This window comes from Ambystoma mexicanum, chromosome 13 (genome assembly GCF_040938575.1).
Source record: "Ambystoma mexicanum isolate Mex_15411 chromosome 13, UKY_AmexF1_1, whole genome shotgun sequence".
NCBI lineage: Eukaryota > Metazoa > Chordata > Amphibia > Caudata > Ambystomatidae > Ambystoma > Ambystoma mexicanum.
The window spans coordinates 821,599,606-821,618,240 of NC_090938.1; the positions used below are offsets into that span (position 1 = coordinate 821,599,606).

At 46.9% G+C, this 18,635-nt stretch overlaps 1 protein-coding gene across 2 annotated transcripts in view; it reads left to right on the plus strand.

Moving 5' to 3' along the window:
• Positions 1-18,635, plus strand: part of LOC138522069 (antigen peptide transporter 2-like) — a 249,280-nt gene that overhangs the window by 153,657 nt on the left and 76,988 nt on the right. For both annotated transcript variants that reach the window (XM_069635307.1, XM_069635308.1), the window contains one exon: positions 1,417-1,545. In XM_069635307.1, coding sequence (XP_069491408.1) covers positions 1,417-1,545 — 129 coding nt within the window. The remainder of the gene's footprint in view (positions 1-1,416; positions 1,546-18,635) is intronic.

An 18,635-nucleotide genomic window follows, 5' to 3' on the forward strand; every position in this document is an offset into this window, starting at 1 on the left:
TGCATCATCTGCCTAGAGGAGGACACCACCAGCATAGCTGATGAATGTAAAGCTTGAATCATCAGACTAGAGGAGGACACCACCAGCATAGCTGATAAATGTAAAGCTTGCACCATCCGACTAGAGGAGGAGACCACCAGCATAGCTGATAAATGTAAAGCTTGCATCATCAGACTAGCGAACACCTCCGGCATAGCTGATCAATGTAAAGCTTGCATCATCAGACTAGAGGAGGACACCTCCAGCCTAGCTGATGAATGTAAAGCTTGCATCACCAGGATAGAGGGTAACTGCACCAGCATAGCTGATAAATGCAGAGCTTGCATCATCTGACTATAGAACACCACCAGCATAGCTGATAAATGTAAAGCTTGCATTATCAGACTAGAGGAGAACTCCACCAGTATAGCTGATAAATGTCAAGCTTGCAACATCAGAATAGAGGAGGACACCACCAGCATAGCTGATGAATGTAAAGATTGCATCCTCTGGCTAGAGGAGAACTCCAGCAGCATATGTGATACATGTAAAGCTTGCATCATCAGCCTAGGGAACACCGACGGCATAGCTGATGAATGTAAAGCTTGCAAAATCAGACTAGAGAAAACCTCTGGCATAGCTGATGAATGTAAAGCTGGCACCATCAGACTAGAGAACTCCACCAACATAGCCTATACATCTAAAGCTTTGGTCATCAGACTAGAAGAGAACAAAACCATTAAAACAGTTACATGTCAAGCTTGCATGGTGGCAATTAGCAGATGGATGTGTGTAAACTGCCTAAAACCTAGTGATCGCAGGAGACCGGTCCCGAAAAGCATGGGATTATGCCCCTCACCTGGATTCCTGGGAAAGAGTCTGGGAGTTAAAATGGATGCAGTGCTCCAGCAAACACCCCATGTAGCAACTGTTGTCATTGTAGAGTTTTCCAGTTTAAACTTCTTTGTTGGATATTCAACCTGTGTTTCAGAGAACGTCCAAATCCTGATTGTAAAGTAACATTGGGTTATCCTGACTATAAAGGTTCTCGATGGGGCAATCCACAGAGACCAGCGAGGGCCGAATGTATCCTGCAAGCAGCTCCGCTAGCTCCAACCACGAAACCACATCTATCCGGCCTACAGTCGACTTCAGTGGTTGCCAGTAAAAGAAGGGTCTTGCACAAGATGGCAAGTTCAGGAAGTTACTGAAGCCAGCCCACCTTTCCTAGCAAATCCTCTAAACTGGCACATCCCCTTAAGAGGGACTTGTCAGCCCCAAAAGCTCAGGCTTCTACCTTTAGGCGCTATGGTACTGTGAATTTAATGACGAACCATTGATGGTCACCTGCGACCAAGAAGACGAAAGGTGTCAGTTGACGCTTTATAAATCTTCTTATAAATCTTCTGAAATATAATTTCTTTGGTATCTCCGCAGCTGATGGAACTTGCGACACATGTGGCCATGCTGTACATTGGGCAGCACCTGGTCAAGACGGGCAGCATGAGCAGCGGTCGCCTGGTCTCCTTCATTCTGTACCAGATGGAAGCTGGTAGCCACGTGCGGGTGAGTGTGTTAGTGTCCCCCCAAATCCTCGCTTGTTGCACCTCTGTGCACTTTACTTGAGCTGTCTAGTCAAAGTGGGTTGTGTTGTAGTGTAGCACAATGATGACGTGTCTTACGGTCCACTCCCCCTCTGCCCATCTCCTCTGAGCTCAGCATTACACAGACGGTCAGTGTGTGTGTGGGTGTGTGTGTGGAGCCGCATGTACATCACCCCGGGTGAGTCACACCATCTTGGACAGTGACCATGATGCTTTGGCAAGCTCACACACTTTGGAAGATGTGTTATATGATGTGGGCAATGTTCAAACCCTGGTGCAGATCTCCTCTGGCAGGTGATTACTTTATCCTCTAGAAGCTTAAAATCTATCTAATATCGAAGCGCACAGAGACTTGCCATGCACTGGACCACCCCAGGTTCCCCTAAAAAGTTAAGTTACATAGAATCTATTTGAAAATTATGGAACATCCAAACATGCTGCCCACAGAGACCAGAAATTACATATTTTTATTTGTTATCATTGCTGTGCTTAGTTCAGAAACTTTTCACATTATACATATATAAAATTAATCAAAACATTGATTCTGAATTTCATTTGTTAATCGTATTAAAATACAACACTAAACTTCATAAAAACCACCATAAATTCACTTTCCCATCAAGTTACCCTAAAATCAATTTGATATACATCAACCATACATATAGTGGGCCTCATTACGACTCAGGCGGTAAGGGTTTTACGGCGGCGTAAACAGCGCCGACCCTTACCGCCTGAGTACGAGGTCCCTTAGCGCCATGGCGGACTTAACACCTGCTTTTAGCAGGTGTTAAAATCCATGGCGCTAAGGGACCATGGAGTTAATTACGCCACCGTAATTTACGGTGGTGTAATTAACGCCTTCCCCACTCCCATTATGCCCTATGGGGCAAAAATGGGAATGGGGAAGGGTAAATGGGGATTGGGGACTTACCGCCCCGCCAAGGTCGGAATGGGGCGGTAAGTCCGCCAACCACCATGGCGTAAACGTAGTTTACGCCATGGTGGTAAAGTCACGGCCCAGGCGGTAACTTACCGCCTGGGTCGTAATGAGGCCCACAGTCCTTAAAACAATCCAAACACCACTATCTATTTTACCGTCATGAACACACTAGGTCATCCAAACCGTCCTTCTGCCCAAGCCATTTACTATACACCTTGATCACGTTTCATTGTATCGTTCTCGTGATATTTTACCACATCTTAAACAAGGCCATATTCCTACGGGTGTTGCTAGGCAACAAACATTGTCTCCAGAAAGATGTTGATTTTATAAAATCCAAGTCATGGGCACATTCTCCCAAAGATGTCATGTATACAGGACCCAGCGTGCAGCACCTCATCATAATATGACGATTCGACTCCAAAACATGTCTAATCTTACAAAACCAAACTCACATCGGCTGGACCCACTGGGGAGGTATCCAACCTTCCTACTGAGTGGGAAACTATATATGATAACAAACCAGAGGAAGGTATACAAGTAAGTGTCAATTCGTATTTCCTCATCACTTGACTGAGGGAGGCCTTCAACAAATAATAGACCTGGCAGCCACCGTCAACATTTCCATAATTCTTTCTCAATTAGATTACAAAGCATTATATTTACACACTGTAAAAAAAAAGCATAAAACACTACAATTCATGCCATAAAAACCTAAATAACAAATATTCAATCATGTACACAATTATGCAATAATACAAACAACCACATTGCACATCACTTAGTCCAGTATCTTCATAAACTGGTTAACACCCGCGTGTGTTTACTACACACAATTCGCTTGAGTTTAAGTCCAAAAAGCTTAAGAACTCGACCCATAAAAGCAACCCAGTACATCTGTATTGCTCTAACCCAGGTGTACTGGGTCTAGAAAGCTGGGAAGTAAGAGAAGCACCATACCTCTTTTCACCACAGTGCCTGATGCAGAAGAGTTCCAGGTCGACCAACCAGGGTTTGGGACCCACAGATAAAGCTGCAGAAGAAACCAGGGGGAGGGAGTCATCCCCTCTGGTGTTGTGGAACACTTGGAAGGAGTCATCCCATCTGGCTGTGTTGGACATTAATAAACAGAGAAAACCAGGAGAAGGGAAATACCCCACCTGGCCAGTTTTCAAGAAACTTTTAAACCCCTCTGTCCAGAACAAGATGATAATTCTTCTGGACCCAGCAGAAACTTTATGCTTGTTGTTTTCAAGTGTTAGGGAAAGAAATAGGAGATGACGCGATGGTGGACACTTACTATTTTGGACCTTCTGACATGTATTCTTTAAGAGGGTTTGCAGTTTCAGAGAGTGGAATGGGGCCTTCCTCCCTTTCTTCCCAGGTCTCTCAACATATCCAGGGTGTCTTGGGGTTCCTGTCCATAGAGTCATTTGAATGGGAAGAATCCTGTATCAGCCTCGGGGGGTCTTCCTAACAGCAAATAAAGCCCAAGGTACCATCTGATCCCAATTCCTGCCGTCTTGTTCCACTAATTTCTGCAACATGGTCTTCAGGGTCTTATTAAACCTTTCTACAAGGCCATATGTCTGTAGGTCTTATACTGAAGTTCTTAAGGTGGTAATATGTAACAGTTCTTTCACTTCCTCCATGAGTTTACTCATGAATGTAGAGCCCTGATCCGTTAAGATTTGTTTGGGAAACCCTACTCATGAAAAGAAGGGGTAGGTTATTCAGGATCTCCTGGGTTGTGTTCGCTCTAAGGGGAAAGGCTTCTGGATTTCGGGTGGCATAATCTACTATTGCAAGTATATACTTGTTCCCTAACTTTGATTTTTCCAGGGGGCCTACAATGTCCATGCCAATCCTAGAAAATGGGAGACTTCAATGATTCGGAGTGGCTTTAAGGGTACTGGTGGTGGCAAATGGGTGCTGGTCTTTCAGTAGATTGCACAGGACTGTACAAAGGTCTTAATGTCTGCATGAATTCTGGGCCAGTAAAATTTGTTAAGGATTTGTGCCTGAGTTTTTGTCTGCCCTAAGTGACCTCCCTTCAGATGGGATTGAGCTATTTCCAAGACGACTTGCTTATGACTTTTAGGAATGACTAACTGGGTTTTTACTATGCACTCTGAAGTAGTCTCTCCCCGGTACAATAATCCATGACTTAAAAAGAAAAAGGGTCCTACTCTCTCACAGTCCTCTTGTTCAGCCAACAGTGGGTTGTTCCTTTGGGCAAAGGCTAGGTTGGGAAGAGTTTCTGTTTCTTCTTCCCTGACACTTCTGGGTTCGGGTTTTTGAGGGGTGTCTGGTGTATCATCAGCCTCCCCAAAGCCTTGAGTACCACAATCTGTTACTTCTTTCCCAGCCTCTTCCTATACCCTAGGGAACACTGCTCTTTTGAGCACTCTTTGTACAATTGTATCCCCCTGACTGATCTGGGAGGGCTCATTTCCATGATTCTGTAATAACACTCTGATATCACCCCTGAAGTCTGGATCTATAACCCCTGCTAACACATCAATTCCAAACCTCCATGCTAACCCTGACTTGGGAGCCAATCTAATGTAGGTATTTGCCGGTGAAATTAAAATCATATATCAAACCCAAAAGAGCCTTGTGTGGCTACTGAGGTGTCTTGATGCTTTGGGACTGAACTTCTCAAATGTTTGGGTTCCCCTACTTGTTTCGTCTGAGCTGCATCCCACTCCTGACACCATTTGTGAAGGCACCATGAGTCAGACACAGACAACAGGTTAAAGTTTGGTCTATAAACTTTTATTAGGTAAAAATGCAGGTTGAAAAAGGCCTAACTTGCCCTATGCTAAGGTGCGATTTCTTTACCTAAAGTAAAACTGAAGAGGGATGGGGAAGTTTACCATCTCCTTCCCCTCCTATAAAATACATGACCTGAAGACACCAGCCCTGTGCTATCAGAACAATGGTGAGGTTGAAGTGGGTGAGACCATTGGGTGCAACACAATCAAACAACATGCAACAATGAGAGGACCACTACTGGGCTTGTAGATCGAATGCGTATGAGAAGCTGCCACCCAAATTGGGAAGAGTTTGCTTGCTGGTTCACAACAATATGCCCTCATTGGTCATACCCAAGAAAGATGTAAAGCTCAATGAATTCCCAAAAATGAACAACCATAAGAGAAGGAAGAGGTCGGTCGAGGTGACACCAACAGCCCAGGTGGAGAAGATGGAGAAACGGGAAGGACAGAGCAGAGTGAGAAGAGGGGGGAATTACTTCTCGGAGGCATCAAAAATGGCACTGGAGGAGATTCCATCTGAGCACAGGCTGTTCAGCAGGACACAGATGTTCTTTGCATCAATTATACCAGGAGTACAGACATACACGAACGCCAAGTGGTTACAGATCACTTGTTGGGCGCTGATGGTAACAATTAACTCTATGGTGAATGGGTTCAACGCCATAAAGGAAGAGCTCTGAGCAATACGGTTGATACAGTAGATACATTCTGGCTCTCCTTATCGCTATGGAAGGAGGAGTTTGTGCAAAGATAGGAAGTTCCTGCTGTACATTTATACCAGCTAATTACGAAGATAACAGAACTCTCTCAGAGGCAGTAGCCCAGCTGGCAAAGATGCATGGCAAAATGGAAGATGAAGCACGAGGAACAGAGAAGGACAAGAGCTGGCTAGCGTATATATGGTAATGGATGTCTTCATGGCTGTCAGACGGACTGAAGGTGATAGCAGGAGCTCCCGTGCTGGGAGCAGCATCCATGTGTGGTATCAAAATATGCATGGCAAGGTGCAAGAAAACAGCAGAAGAGGCTATTGGAATGCAGATCCTGATGGATGTGAACATAGCAGGGATGAAGGACGAAATTGTTGCCGAACGAGACAAGCTCAGATCGAAGATTGCACAGTGTGATCTATTTCCAACAGGATCCATGAAACTGGATAATCCACATGATCCAAAGTACTATGAAGGGAAGTGGGTTTGGTGCAACCACGAAGGATGGTGCTGTTACATGCACTGGTGGTTCGACGACCACACAAACTATTATGGACACCTCGGAGGAATAACGAAGATATGGCAGCCCAGAGCAAAAGGACTGTCATATAAGGATGTGGTCGACAGGTCGACCAGAGGGGGTACTGAAGAGGGATGGGGAAGTTTACCCCCTCCTCCCTCTCCTATAAAATACATGACACAGAAGAAGGCCAGGAAACATTGCAATCGCCCATACTATTTTGGACCGATTCCCAGTGCTACTATGGATGACAAGTATGTTAAGAGGTACACCCTCAGCCAGCCCTACAGGCCAGGCTGGGTACAAATCTAGCCCAGAGTTGACAAGGAGCCCCAGGCTGCAATCAAAGACACCTCAATTGACAGTTTCGATTAAAATGACAAATGAGCCATGTTGCTGATGTTGGTAGACACCACGACTGGGCAGCGTTAGACATTAAGCACACGTGCCACCCGCACTTTGGGACACAAACACGCACTCAAATAGACGAAGAACACAAGCGTACAGTTCTATAGTTAGAGGACAGATACATATACATACTGTCATTGCTTTTATTACTTTGCCATTAGCTAGACGCAGCAATGCAGAAACTGCAAGACGCAAGAGATCCTGAGCTAAGCTTGCAGATGCTTACATGCGAATAACCTTATGGAACTGCAGGAGCACCTATGGGACCTGGCAGAACCAAGTGTGACTAACCTGAGGAGAATATAGAATAGTATAAACACTTTAGAAGCCGCATTATGGCTTTGGAAAACGACAGCAGGCCTCTCAGCGAGGATGGAGCTGAGCTGAATTCAGGCTGAACAGAGAGCAAACATGTGAGACAGGACCTGCTGCCAGGGCCACAAGATACCAATGACATTCCATTCCCTGAACGACAGTAGCACCAGATGCAATAAATACAAATAATTCCTCATAATTCAGAGCTGCACAGCTCCAAATCATGGTCTCGGAACACGGGACCCGACCGACGCAGACAATGGACAGCAACCAGCGATGGGAAAGGGAGACAAAAGAGAGCCAGTAGAATAACACATATAGATGACCATATAGGTTAATAGGCTCCTGACGGCCAATCCAGTGGTCCGATAGGTTTGCTGGAGAAGGGCCCAGATTGTAACGTCATATTAGGGTACAAAACTAGCCTTGAGATGTCCATGAATTTCTTCTGTCCCTGTACTGATCCTTGTTGGGTTTGTTTTTAATAAACAGCAGTTTGAACTTCCCGTTGACTGACTCCTTTGTTTGTCCTGTGGAAGGTTTTGGGCCTTCTGAGAGTCTGCAAACTCCTAGTGGCCCTCTGCCATACCTGGGAGTTTGTCCCAACAAAACTAAGGATAGTCTTTGTCAGGAAGTCCAAAACAAATGTCTGTATGTGTCCAAAACCTATACTTGCCCTCACATCAAAATGTATATAATGTTTAGGGATGTCCACATCAAAATAACTAAAGTTCAGAGCTTCTTCCGGCTCTTGGGTTGTAACAAGATTTCCCTTCCCTAAATTCAAGGTAGTTCACAAGGCACAGGGGTTCCCTTCCACCACAAGACTTCAAGTTTTTCAGTTTTCCAAAACAACAAAATTTCTTGGGACAATTCCCAGCTCTTCCGATATGGTTACCTTTCACCAGTTCTTGTATATATTTCAATTCCTTGACTTCAGATCACATAAAGGTTCCTTGTTCTTCCCGCTTGTCACAACTCAGAGGTAGTGTCTCAGTTGTTGCAGATAACACCCCCCCCCACTGTGGGGGAAGCTTTCTTCACTCTTTAAATACAAAAGTCTCCAACGTGATATGCCAAAGACTTTCCCCCCAAGAGCTCAGCCTACAGAGATCAATTACGCCTGTTAGGCCAGGGGCTTGAGTGAAAAGGCAGGAGCAAAAGTCAGCAGAGCTAGAGGGACAAAGAACAAAGCAGTCGTTCAGAATATGCAGCCATGAAGTGCCGGAAAAACAGCAAACATCACTTATAAGTACCCACTCTTACCTGCTCCATAGAGAATTATACCAGTAACCTACTAGTATTCGAATGAAGAGACGAGGACTGGATATGGTGAAGGAAGTGCACCAGAATAACATGAAATCAAGGTTTTAAACAGCCAATCGTTCTAAAGAAAATACCCAAAGTAATCCAAAGGTGGAAGCAGCAAAGCATCCCAAAAATGTGCCCAAAGTAATCCAATGGTAAAGCAGCAAAGCGTCCCAAAAAAGTGCCCAATGTAATCCAACGGTAAAGCTGCAAAGCGTCCCAAAAGAGGTGTCCAATGTAATCCAATGGTAAAGCAGCAAAGCGTCCCAAAAAAGTGCCCAAAGTAATCCAATGGTAAAGCAGCAAAGCGTCCCAAAAGAGGTGTCCAATGTATTCCAAAATTAACACAGCATAGCGTCCCAAAAGGTGTCCAAGGTAATCCAACGTTGTACAGCAAAGCGTCCCAAAAAGGTGTCCAAAGTAATCCAAGGTAAAGAAAAAACAACACGTGCAAAAGGTGTTCACCCAAAATATTTAAAGAAAGTAAACAATGACCAGGGAAACGAGCGTTCACCTCACGCTAGTTCCCTTGAAAATATGAGTTCTCCAAGCGTCACAGCCTATGGAATCAGGAGTTGCAGGTCGAGATGAGTAAGCCGAGTTCGTATATTCCGGGGGAAGCAGTCGAGAGAGGCAGGCGTCGGGAGACAAAATAGGACAAGACAATGACAAGGTCTGGATTCAAGCGCCGAGTGTTAGGTTTAAACGGAAGTCAGGAAAACAAATGCTTGTAACAAAAGTTTAGGAGCACTTGATGTTTGCATCGACAGTATTTAAATACGGTCTTCATAGGAGGACACAGCAGCATAGTACGTGTGTGTCACATGACTACAATAGCGGGAATGATGGGAATCGTAGTCTCAAAAGGCACTGTGTGCCGGATAGCGTTCAAACAAATGCCACGGCAGCCTCCAATTGCGGTTAGGCATTCCTAGAAGCCGACAGTCGGGAAACCGGGACGTGACAGTAACCCTCCACAAAGGGCGGCTTCTTCTGTGCATGCGCAAGCATTGAAACCAAAAAGCACGCAACAAACGAGGTGCGTTCAAATTAGAGGCCGGTTCCCAGGACCTGTCCTTCGGACCGTAGCCCTTCCAGTCAATCAGGTAAGATCGAACCCCACGGCAGAGGCAGGTGTCCAAAATGGCGCGCACTTCATATTCATCCTCGCCTTTGACGTTGACTGGGGCTGGAATGACAGGCAACCATGTGCCAGGTACGAAAGGACGAAGTAAGGAGACATGAATCACAGGGTGCACCCGCCAATGAGATGGAATATCCAGACGAACAGTAACAGGGTTGAGACGTCGCAGGATCTTATACGGTCCCACATAACATGGCAAAAGTTTCCGTTTACCCCGAATGGCCAGGTGTTTTGTTGAGAGCCATACGCGGTCACCGCAGGAATAAGAAGGGGCTGGTGAACGCCTCTTATCGGCCTGCATTTTGGTGCGACGTTGCGCAGCTTGCAGATGTGTCGATACTGACTTACGGATGGTAAGCAGGGAATCCCTCACAGCTTTAGCTGCAGGATTTGCTTTAGGGAAGGCAGAACAGGCGGTAGAGTCCTTGGATGTAGTCCATACAAGGCATAAAACAGAGAACAGCCAACCGATGAGTGCATGGAGTTGTTGTAGGCAAATTCTGTGGCACCCAGTACCGATAACCAGTTTGATTGATGTTGTAGGCACAGGCAGCGGAGAAATTGTTCCATGGTGCCATTCGTACGTTCAGTTTGGCCGTCCGTTTGAGGATGGTAAGCTGAGGACAAGCGGGCATCAATACCCAAAGAGGAGGTAAGAGCGCGCCAAAAACGCGAGGTAAATTGAGACCCTCGGTCGGAAATCAAAATCGTAGGTAGTCCAAAAAAGCGTACCACATGGTCAAAGAACAAGCTGGCCAATGTGGGAGCAGTAGGTACGCCTGCGCATGGTATAAATCGAGCCATCTTGGTAAAGACATCCACTACCACAAGAATGGCAGACATGCCCCTGATCACGGGGAGTTCTACCACAAAATCAAGGGTAACCGTATGCCATGGATGCAGTGGTAAAGGCATACTCATTAGAAGACCTATGGGTTTTCCCGGCTGTTTCTTACATTGTGTACATATAGCACACTTAGAGACGTATTGTTCAGCGTCCTTCTTCATGCCAGGCCACCATCACCACCGGTGCAGAAGATCATAAGTTTTAGCTTGACCGGGGTGGGCGGCTAACGAGAGATCGTGGAACCATTCGAGAGCCTTCCGTCTGGTTTTGTTGTCAGGCAGGTACAACAGTCCCTTAACATAAGGGAGGCCGGCGATAAGCTCAGCATCCATCTCCTTAAGAACAGAAACATGATCCCTGGCCCATCTCCTTACTCCATCTATAAGTGACGGAGAGACCAAACAAACACATACAACAGCACCTGAGGTTAATACTGGGGGCGTTTGCTTTGTGGTGTCCATGTCTGTACCATTGCGGGATAAAGCATCCGCTTTTCCATGTAATGGACCGGGGCGATACGTCACAATGGTAAAAAACAAATGCCAACGTATCTGCCTGGCATTGGTACATTTCACATGAGACAAGGCCTGAAGGTTTCGATGATCTGTATACACAGTTATTGGGTGCCTTGCACCTAATAGATGGTGCCTCCTCTCCTTAAACGCTACCTTTATTGCCAGTAGTTCCCTTTCCATTATCATGTAATTACGGTCAGCTGATGTAGGTTTCCGAGAATAGAAGGCCACTGGATGTAGGCGTTGAGTTTCACGACTTATCCTGCTCTTATGTCCATATCTAGAATGGTCCCCCATGGGTTAATACATTCCTGGAGTTCCCATAGTATTAGGAAGCCAAATTGGACCAGAGCGTGGCGCTCATATAACTCAACATGGAGGGGAAGGCGTGAACTGAACACTGAAGGCCGCAGTCTAGTTCTTTAATCCCTGGCTGTGGCTGACTATTTAACCCACACCCAGGCTTCAATCCGTGCTTTGCGTTGAACCTGTCAGCAAGACAGCAGCTCGCTCACCGTGCTCCACTGTCCTGGACCTGTTTTAGCTGCCGGCTCTCCGTGTCATTAATCCTCCTCAGTTGCCAGCTTTTCGTGCAGGTAGCACTTTTCAGATTCCAGCACCTCATAGCTGCAACGCTCACCAGCTGCCGGCTCAACCGCCCACTCCTGCCTGAATTTACCTGGAACTACGAGGACCACGTTTTCGTTGCAGGCGCGGTGGCTCTCTGACCTCATCAGCTGTGCATCGGGTCTGCGCTGCCAACATCAGCTGTGCATCGAGTTCGCGTTGCTGCAGGCACAGCTTCCTCATCTCGTCAGCTCCCCCTCGCCAGCACGCGGCTTCCTCATCTCATCAGCTCTCCTTCGCCAGCACGCAGCTCCCTTGAGGGATCGGGCTCCTCTTCCAGTGCGGCTCCGTTTCAACTCCTCACGGGCAACCTACAAAGAAAGCAGAGTCGTTGTACACAGCAGGCAAGTGCATAAGGTCATAAGTAGCCAAGACTACGAAGGACACGGTGCCATTAGCAAGAACATGTAAAAGAGGCATAAGCCTTGGGCACTAGAACAGTGGTGATACAAGAGAAACAAGGAGGAAACAGCCGTTAACGGCTGGTAAGGACATTGGGACACATATATATTGGAACTTTCTAACAGCGCATACACCCCTCCAAGTCGCAGCAGGTCTGGACAGAGCCACCCAGTGAAGCAACTGGTGGATTGGAACTATTGCGCCCCTGCTGTTGGTTGAAGCAGGATGGAGAGCTAGCCTACCATATTCCTAAGGTGAGCACGGGTCACAGGGGAAGGGCCAGGGTAGGAAAGGAGTTACCCACCCTCCCCCGGAGTGCCAGTATTCAAGTAATCTCATTGGTATTTCCCTACAGACGCAGTACTTCAGTAGATGGGAGAGAGGGATCCAGACGGAGCCTCTTGATATCCCTGCAGAGCTAAGGTGAGCGTGACATTGAGTAGCGGGACAAACCTGCGATAGGATAGCTCCTACCGCAATAGCAGAGGCATCAGCTTCCACGATGAACGGGAGAGATGGATTGGGGTGCTGTAATACAGGAGCAGAGGTAAAAGCTTCTTTGAATTTCTGAAATGCGGACTGCGCTTTGTCATCCCAAAGGAAAGGAACGTTAGGACTGGTTAACCGGGTCAATGGGGCTACTATTTCAGAGAAAGAGGCGATGAAACGCCTATAAAAATTGGAAAAGCCCAAGAAGGATTGAAGAGCTTTCACTGAGTTCGGGACAGGCCAATCCAATACTGCTCGAACCTTGGAGGTGCACATGAGCACTCCCTTCTAGGATATTTGGAACCCCAGGAACTCAACAGATGATGCATGTAACACACACTTTTCCAGTTTTGCAAAAAGAGGGAGCGCTCCCGTAGACAGAGTAGAACAGATCGCACATGTTGTATATGTTAGGACATTGATTCCGAATATATCAATATGTTGTCCAAATAGATTACGACATAACAATCCAGCATGTCCCTGAAAATATAATTTACGAAATGCTGAAATGTCGCTGGGGCATTGCAAAGCCCAAAAGGCATCACACAATATTCATAGAGCCCAAATTTCATCTTAAATGCAGTTTTCCATTCATCTCCCTTTCGCATCCTCACCAAAATGTATGCTCCCGCAGGTCCAACTTGGTGAAGATAGTGGAGGAGGTCATTTTATCGAGGAGCTCCGTGATGAGCGGCAATGGATACTGGTTCTTAACCGTGACTTTGTTGAGGGCACGATAGTCCACACAGGGATGCAGGTCCCCTTCCTTCTTTGGCACAAAAAATATTGGGGAGGCCGCAGGACAGTGGGACGGACGTATGTGTCCCAAGCACAAGGCTTTGTCTATATAGTCCCGTAGATGGTCCTCTTCCTTCTGAGTGAGGGAGTATATGCGCCCATGTGGAATTACTGACCGAGGTATCAAATCAATGGGGCAGTCATAACATCTATGTGGGGGCAATTTTTCTGACAGGCCTTTATCAAATACATCAGAAAACTCCTGATATTCCAGTGGAAGTACAGGGGCTAGATTAGACGATGTGGCATTGATAGAAGGGAGACTAGTCACCATTGCCAAGCAAGGAGACAATGCCGCTACATCCTGAGATTCAAAACACCTCTGTATGCAAAAAGAGGAGAAAAAATGCACTGTTTGTTCAACCCAGTCAATTACAGAGTTGTGGGTTTGCAACCAAGAAAGACCCAGAATGATGCTGAATTGAGGGGCCGAAATAAGGTCAAAGGTGATGGATTCCGAATGACCTTGTAAAGTGGACATTTGTAGGGGACCCGTTTGCTCCGTTACCTGTCCAGATACCAAACACGAACCGTCTACCGCATGTATTTCCTCGGGTATTGCCTTGGGAAATACAGGTAGTCCATATCGTTCAGCCAACTTGAGGTCCATATAAGTCCCACTAGCTCCTGAATCTATCATAACCGGGTTGGAAAAGGTTTTGATGCCAGGAGCCTTGCCGCACATAGCAAGGTAAACGTGCAAGGACGGGAAACACTCAGCCGAGCCTGGGATCATTTGACTCGTCCAGAAGGCCCGGTTTATGGACGAGTCTTGGCATTTCCCGACACCTTGGCGGGTCTTTTGAGACACAAACGGATGTTATGACCTGATTGGCCACAATAGAAACATAGATTATGCACCACCCGTCTTTCTCGTTCAACTTTGGACAATGGTTCGGCTTCTCCATGGGGAACAGGAGCAGTTCCATCTGGTCGGGAAGAGGTGCGAATATCGGGATACTGACGTTCGCCACATCTTTGCCGAAGCCGAGTATCGACTTGCAAGACTAAGTCTAGCAATTCGGAAAAACCAGATGGAAGAGCGGGCACCACTGATAGGGCATCTTTCAGATCTTTCAGATCGTCCGACAGTCCTTTATAGAACACAGCCACATTCTTCTGTTCCAGCCAGGTGGTTTCAGCCGCTAATTGGTTGAAACGGGCGAGATAAGTCAGAAGATCCGTCTTGCCTTGACTAATAGCCAAGAACTCCAAATCCGAAGCCTGTGCTTTATATCGCATATCAAAAACACTATTCATGGCTTGGATTAACATATCAAAGTCATAGAGAGCCGGGTCATTAGCTTCAAGTAATGGATTAGCCCATACTGCGGCAGTCCCACCCAGGTGGGAAAGAATGAATGCCACTTTTGTAGTAGCGTCTGGAAACGCCAAAGGACGGCAGAGGAAGTGAAGGCGACATTGGTTCACAAAAGTCCGGTACGTCTTGGGATCACCCAAAACACATTCTGGTGGAGCCAAAGGGAAAGGCCCAGGAAGGACAACTGGGGCTGGAGCTGGAGGTGGTACAGAGGGTACAGGAGGAGGTGCCGCAGCAGCGGCACCACCAAACTCCTCATCAGGGGGTAATGGCTGCACAAAGCTCTGTAATACATCCATGCGCTGATGTAAAGTCGCATGTGCAGATGCCATATCGGTACGTAGAGCAGAAAAAGCCTGCATAAGGGCTGACATTGGATCTGATGCAGCCTCCATGACCGATAAGCTTTTAAAGGGCTCTTAAATCTGTCACAACTCAGAGGTAGTGTCCCAGTTGTTGCAGATAACACCCCCCACTGTGGGGGAAGCTTTCTTCACTCTTTAAATACGAAAGTCTCCAACATGATATGCCAAAGACTTTCCCCCCAAGAGCTCAGCCTACAGAGATCAATTACGCCTGTTAGGCCGGGGGCTTGAGTGAAAAGGCAGGAGCAAAAGTCAGCAGAGCTAGAGGGACAAAGAACAAAGCAGTCGTTCAGAATATGCAGCCATGAAGTGCTGGAAAAACAGCAAACATCACCCACAAGTTCACACTCTTACCTGCTCCATAGAGAATTATACCAGTAACCTACTAGTATTCGAATGAAGAGACGAGGACTGGATATGGTGAAGGAAGTGCACCAGAATAACATGAAATCAAGGTTTTAAACAGCCAATCGTTCTAAAGAAAATACCCAAAGTAATCCAAAAGTGGAAGCAGCAAAGCATCCCAAAAATGTGCCCAAAGTAATCCAATGGTAAAGCAGCAAAGCGTCCCAAAAAAGTGCCCAATGTAATCCAACGGTAAAGCTGCAAAGCGTCCCAAAAGAGGTGTCCAATGTAATCCAATGGTAAAGCAGCAAAGCGTCCCAAAAAAGTGCCCAAAGTAATCCAATGGTAAAGCAGCAAAGCGTCCCAAAAGAGGTGTCCAATGTATTCCAAAATTAACACAGCATAGCGTCCCAAAAGGTGTCCAAGGTAATCCAACGTTGTACAGCAAAGCGTCCCAAAAAGGTGTCCAAAGTAATCCAAGGTAAAGAAAAAACAACACGTGCAAAAGGTGTTCACCCAAAATATTTAAAGAAAGTAAACAATGACCAGGGAAACGAGCGTTCACCTCACGCTAGTTCCCTTGAAAATATGAGTTCTCCAAGCGTCACAGCCTATGGAATCAGGAGTTGCAGGTCGAGATGAGTAAGCCGAGTTCGTATATTCCGGGGGAAGCAGTCGAGAGAGGCAGGCGTCGGGAGACAAAATAGGACAAGACAATGACAAGGTCTGGATTCAAGCGCCGAGTGTTAGGTTTAAACGGAAGTCAGGAAAACAAATGCTTGTAACAAAAGTTTAGGAGCACTTGATGTTTGCATCGACAGTATTTAAATACGGTCTTCATAGGAGGACACAGCAGCATAGTACGTGTGTGTCACATGACTACAATAGCGGGAATGATGGGAATCGTAGTCTCAAAAGGCACTGTGTGCCGGATAGCGTTCAAACAAATGCCACGGCAGCCTCCAATTGCGGTTAGGCATTCCTAGAAGCCGACAGTCGGGAAACCGGGACGTGACAGTAACCCTCCACAAAGGGCGGCTTCTTCTGTGCATGCGCAAGCATTGAAACCAAAAAGCACGCAACAAACGAGGTGCGTTCAAATTAGAGGCCGGTTCCCAGGACCTGTCCTTCGGACCGTAGCCCTTCCAGTCAATCAGGTAAGATCGAACCCCACGGCAGAGGCAGGTGTCCAAAATGGCGCGCACTTCATATTCATCCTCGCCTTTGACGTTGACTGGGGCTGGAATGACAGGCAACCATGTGCCAGGTACGAAAGGACGAAGTAAGGAGACATGAATCACAGGGTGCACCCGCCAATGAGATGGAATATCCAGACGAACAGTAACAGGGTTGAGACGTCGCAGGATCTTATACGGTCCCACATAACATGGCAAAAGTTTCCGTTTACCCCGAATGGCCAGGTGTTTTGTTGAGAGCCATACGCGGTCACCGCAGGAATAAGAAGGGGCTGGTGAACGCCTCTTATCGGCCTGCATTTTGGTGCGACGTTGCGCAGCTTGCAGATGTGTCGATACTGACTTACGGATGGTAAGCAGGGAATCCCTCACAGCTTTAGCTGCAGGATTTGCTTTAGGGAAGGCAGAACAGGCGGTAGAGTCCTTGGATGTAGTCCATACAAGGCATAAAACAGAGAACAGCCAACCGATGAGTGCATGGAGTTGTTGTAGGCAAATTCTGTGGCACCCAGTACCGATAACCAGTTTGATTGATGTTGTAGGCACAGGCAGCGGAGAAATTGTTCCATGGTGCCATTCGTACGTTCAGTTTGGCCGTCCGTTTGAGGATGGTAAGCTGAGGACAAGCGGGCATCAATACCCAAAGAGGAGGTAAGAGCGCGCCAAAAACGCGAGGTAAATTGAGACCCTCGGTCGGAAATCAAAATCGTAGGTAGTCCAAAAAAGCGTACCACATGGTCAAAGAACAAGCTGGCCAATGTGGGAGCAGTAGGTACGCCTGCGCATGGTATAAATCGAGCCATCTTGGTAAAGACATCCACTACCACAAGAATGGCAGACATGCCCCTGATCACGGGGAGTTCTACCACAAAATCAAGGGTAACCGTATGCCATGGATGCAGTGGTAAAGGCATACTCATTAGAAGACCTATGGGTTTTCCCGGCTGTTTCTTACATTGTGTACATATAGCACACTTAGAGACGTATTGTTCAGCGTCCTTCTTCATGCCAGGCCACCATCACCACCGGTGCAGAAGATCATAAGTTTTAGCTTGACCGGGGTGGGCGGCTAACGAGAGATCGTGGAACCATTCGAGAGCCTTCCGTCTGGTTTTGTTGTCAGGCAGGTACAACAGTCCCTTAACATAAGGGAGGCCGGCGATAAGCTCAGCATCCATCTCCTTAAGAACAGAAACATGATCCCTGGCCCATCTCCTTACTCCATCTATAAGTGACGGAGAGACCAAACAAACACATACAACAGCACCTGAGGTTAATACTGGGGGCGTTTGCTTTGTGGTGTCCATGTCTGTACCATTGCGGGATAAAGCATCCGCTTTTCCATGTAATGGACCGGGGCGATACGTCACAATGGTAAAAAACAAATGCCAACGTATCTGCCTGGCATTGGTACATTTCACATGAGACAAGGCCTGAAGGTTTCGATGATCTGTATACACAGTTATTGGGTGCCTTGCACCTAATAGATGGTGCCTCCTCTCCTTAAACGCTACCTTTATTGCCAGTAGTTCCCTTTCCATTATCATGTAATTACGGTCAGCTGATGTAGGTTTCCGAGAATAGAAGGCCACTGGATGTAGGCGTTGAGTTTCACGACTTATCCTGCTCTTATGTCCATATCTAGAATGGTCCCCCATGGGTTAATACATTCCTGGAGTTCCCATAGTATTAGGAAGCCAAATTGGACCAGAGCGTGGCGCTCATATAACTCAACATGGAGGGGAAGGCGTGAACTGAACACTGAAGGCCGCAGTCTAGTTCTTTAATCCCTGGCTGTGGCTGACTATTTAACCCACACCCAGGCTTCAATCCGTGCTTTGCGTTGAACCTGTCAGCAAGACAGCAGCTCGCTCACCGTGCTCCACTGTCCTGGACCTGTTTTAGCTGCCGGCTCTCCGTGTCATTAATCCTCCTCAGTTGCCAGCTTTTCGTGCAGGTAGCACTTTTCAGATTCCAGCACCTCATAGCTGCAACGCTCACCAGCTGCCGGCTCAACCGCCC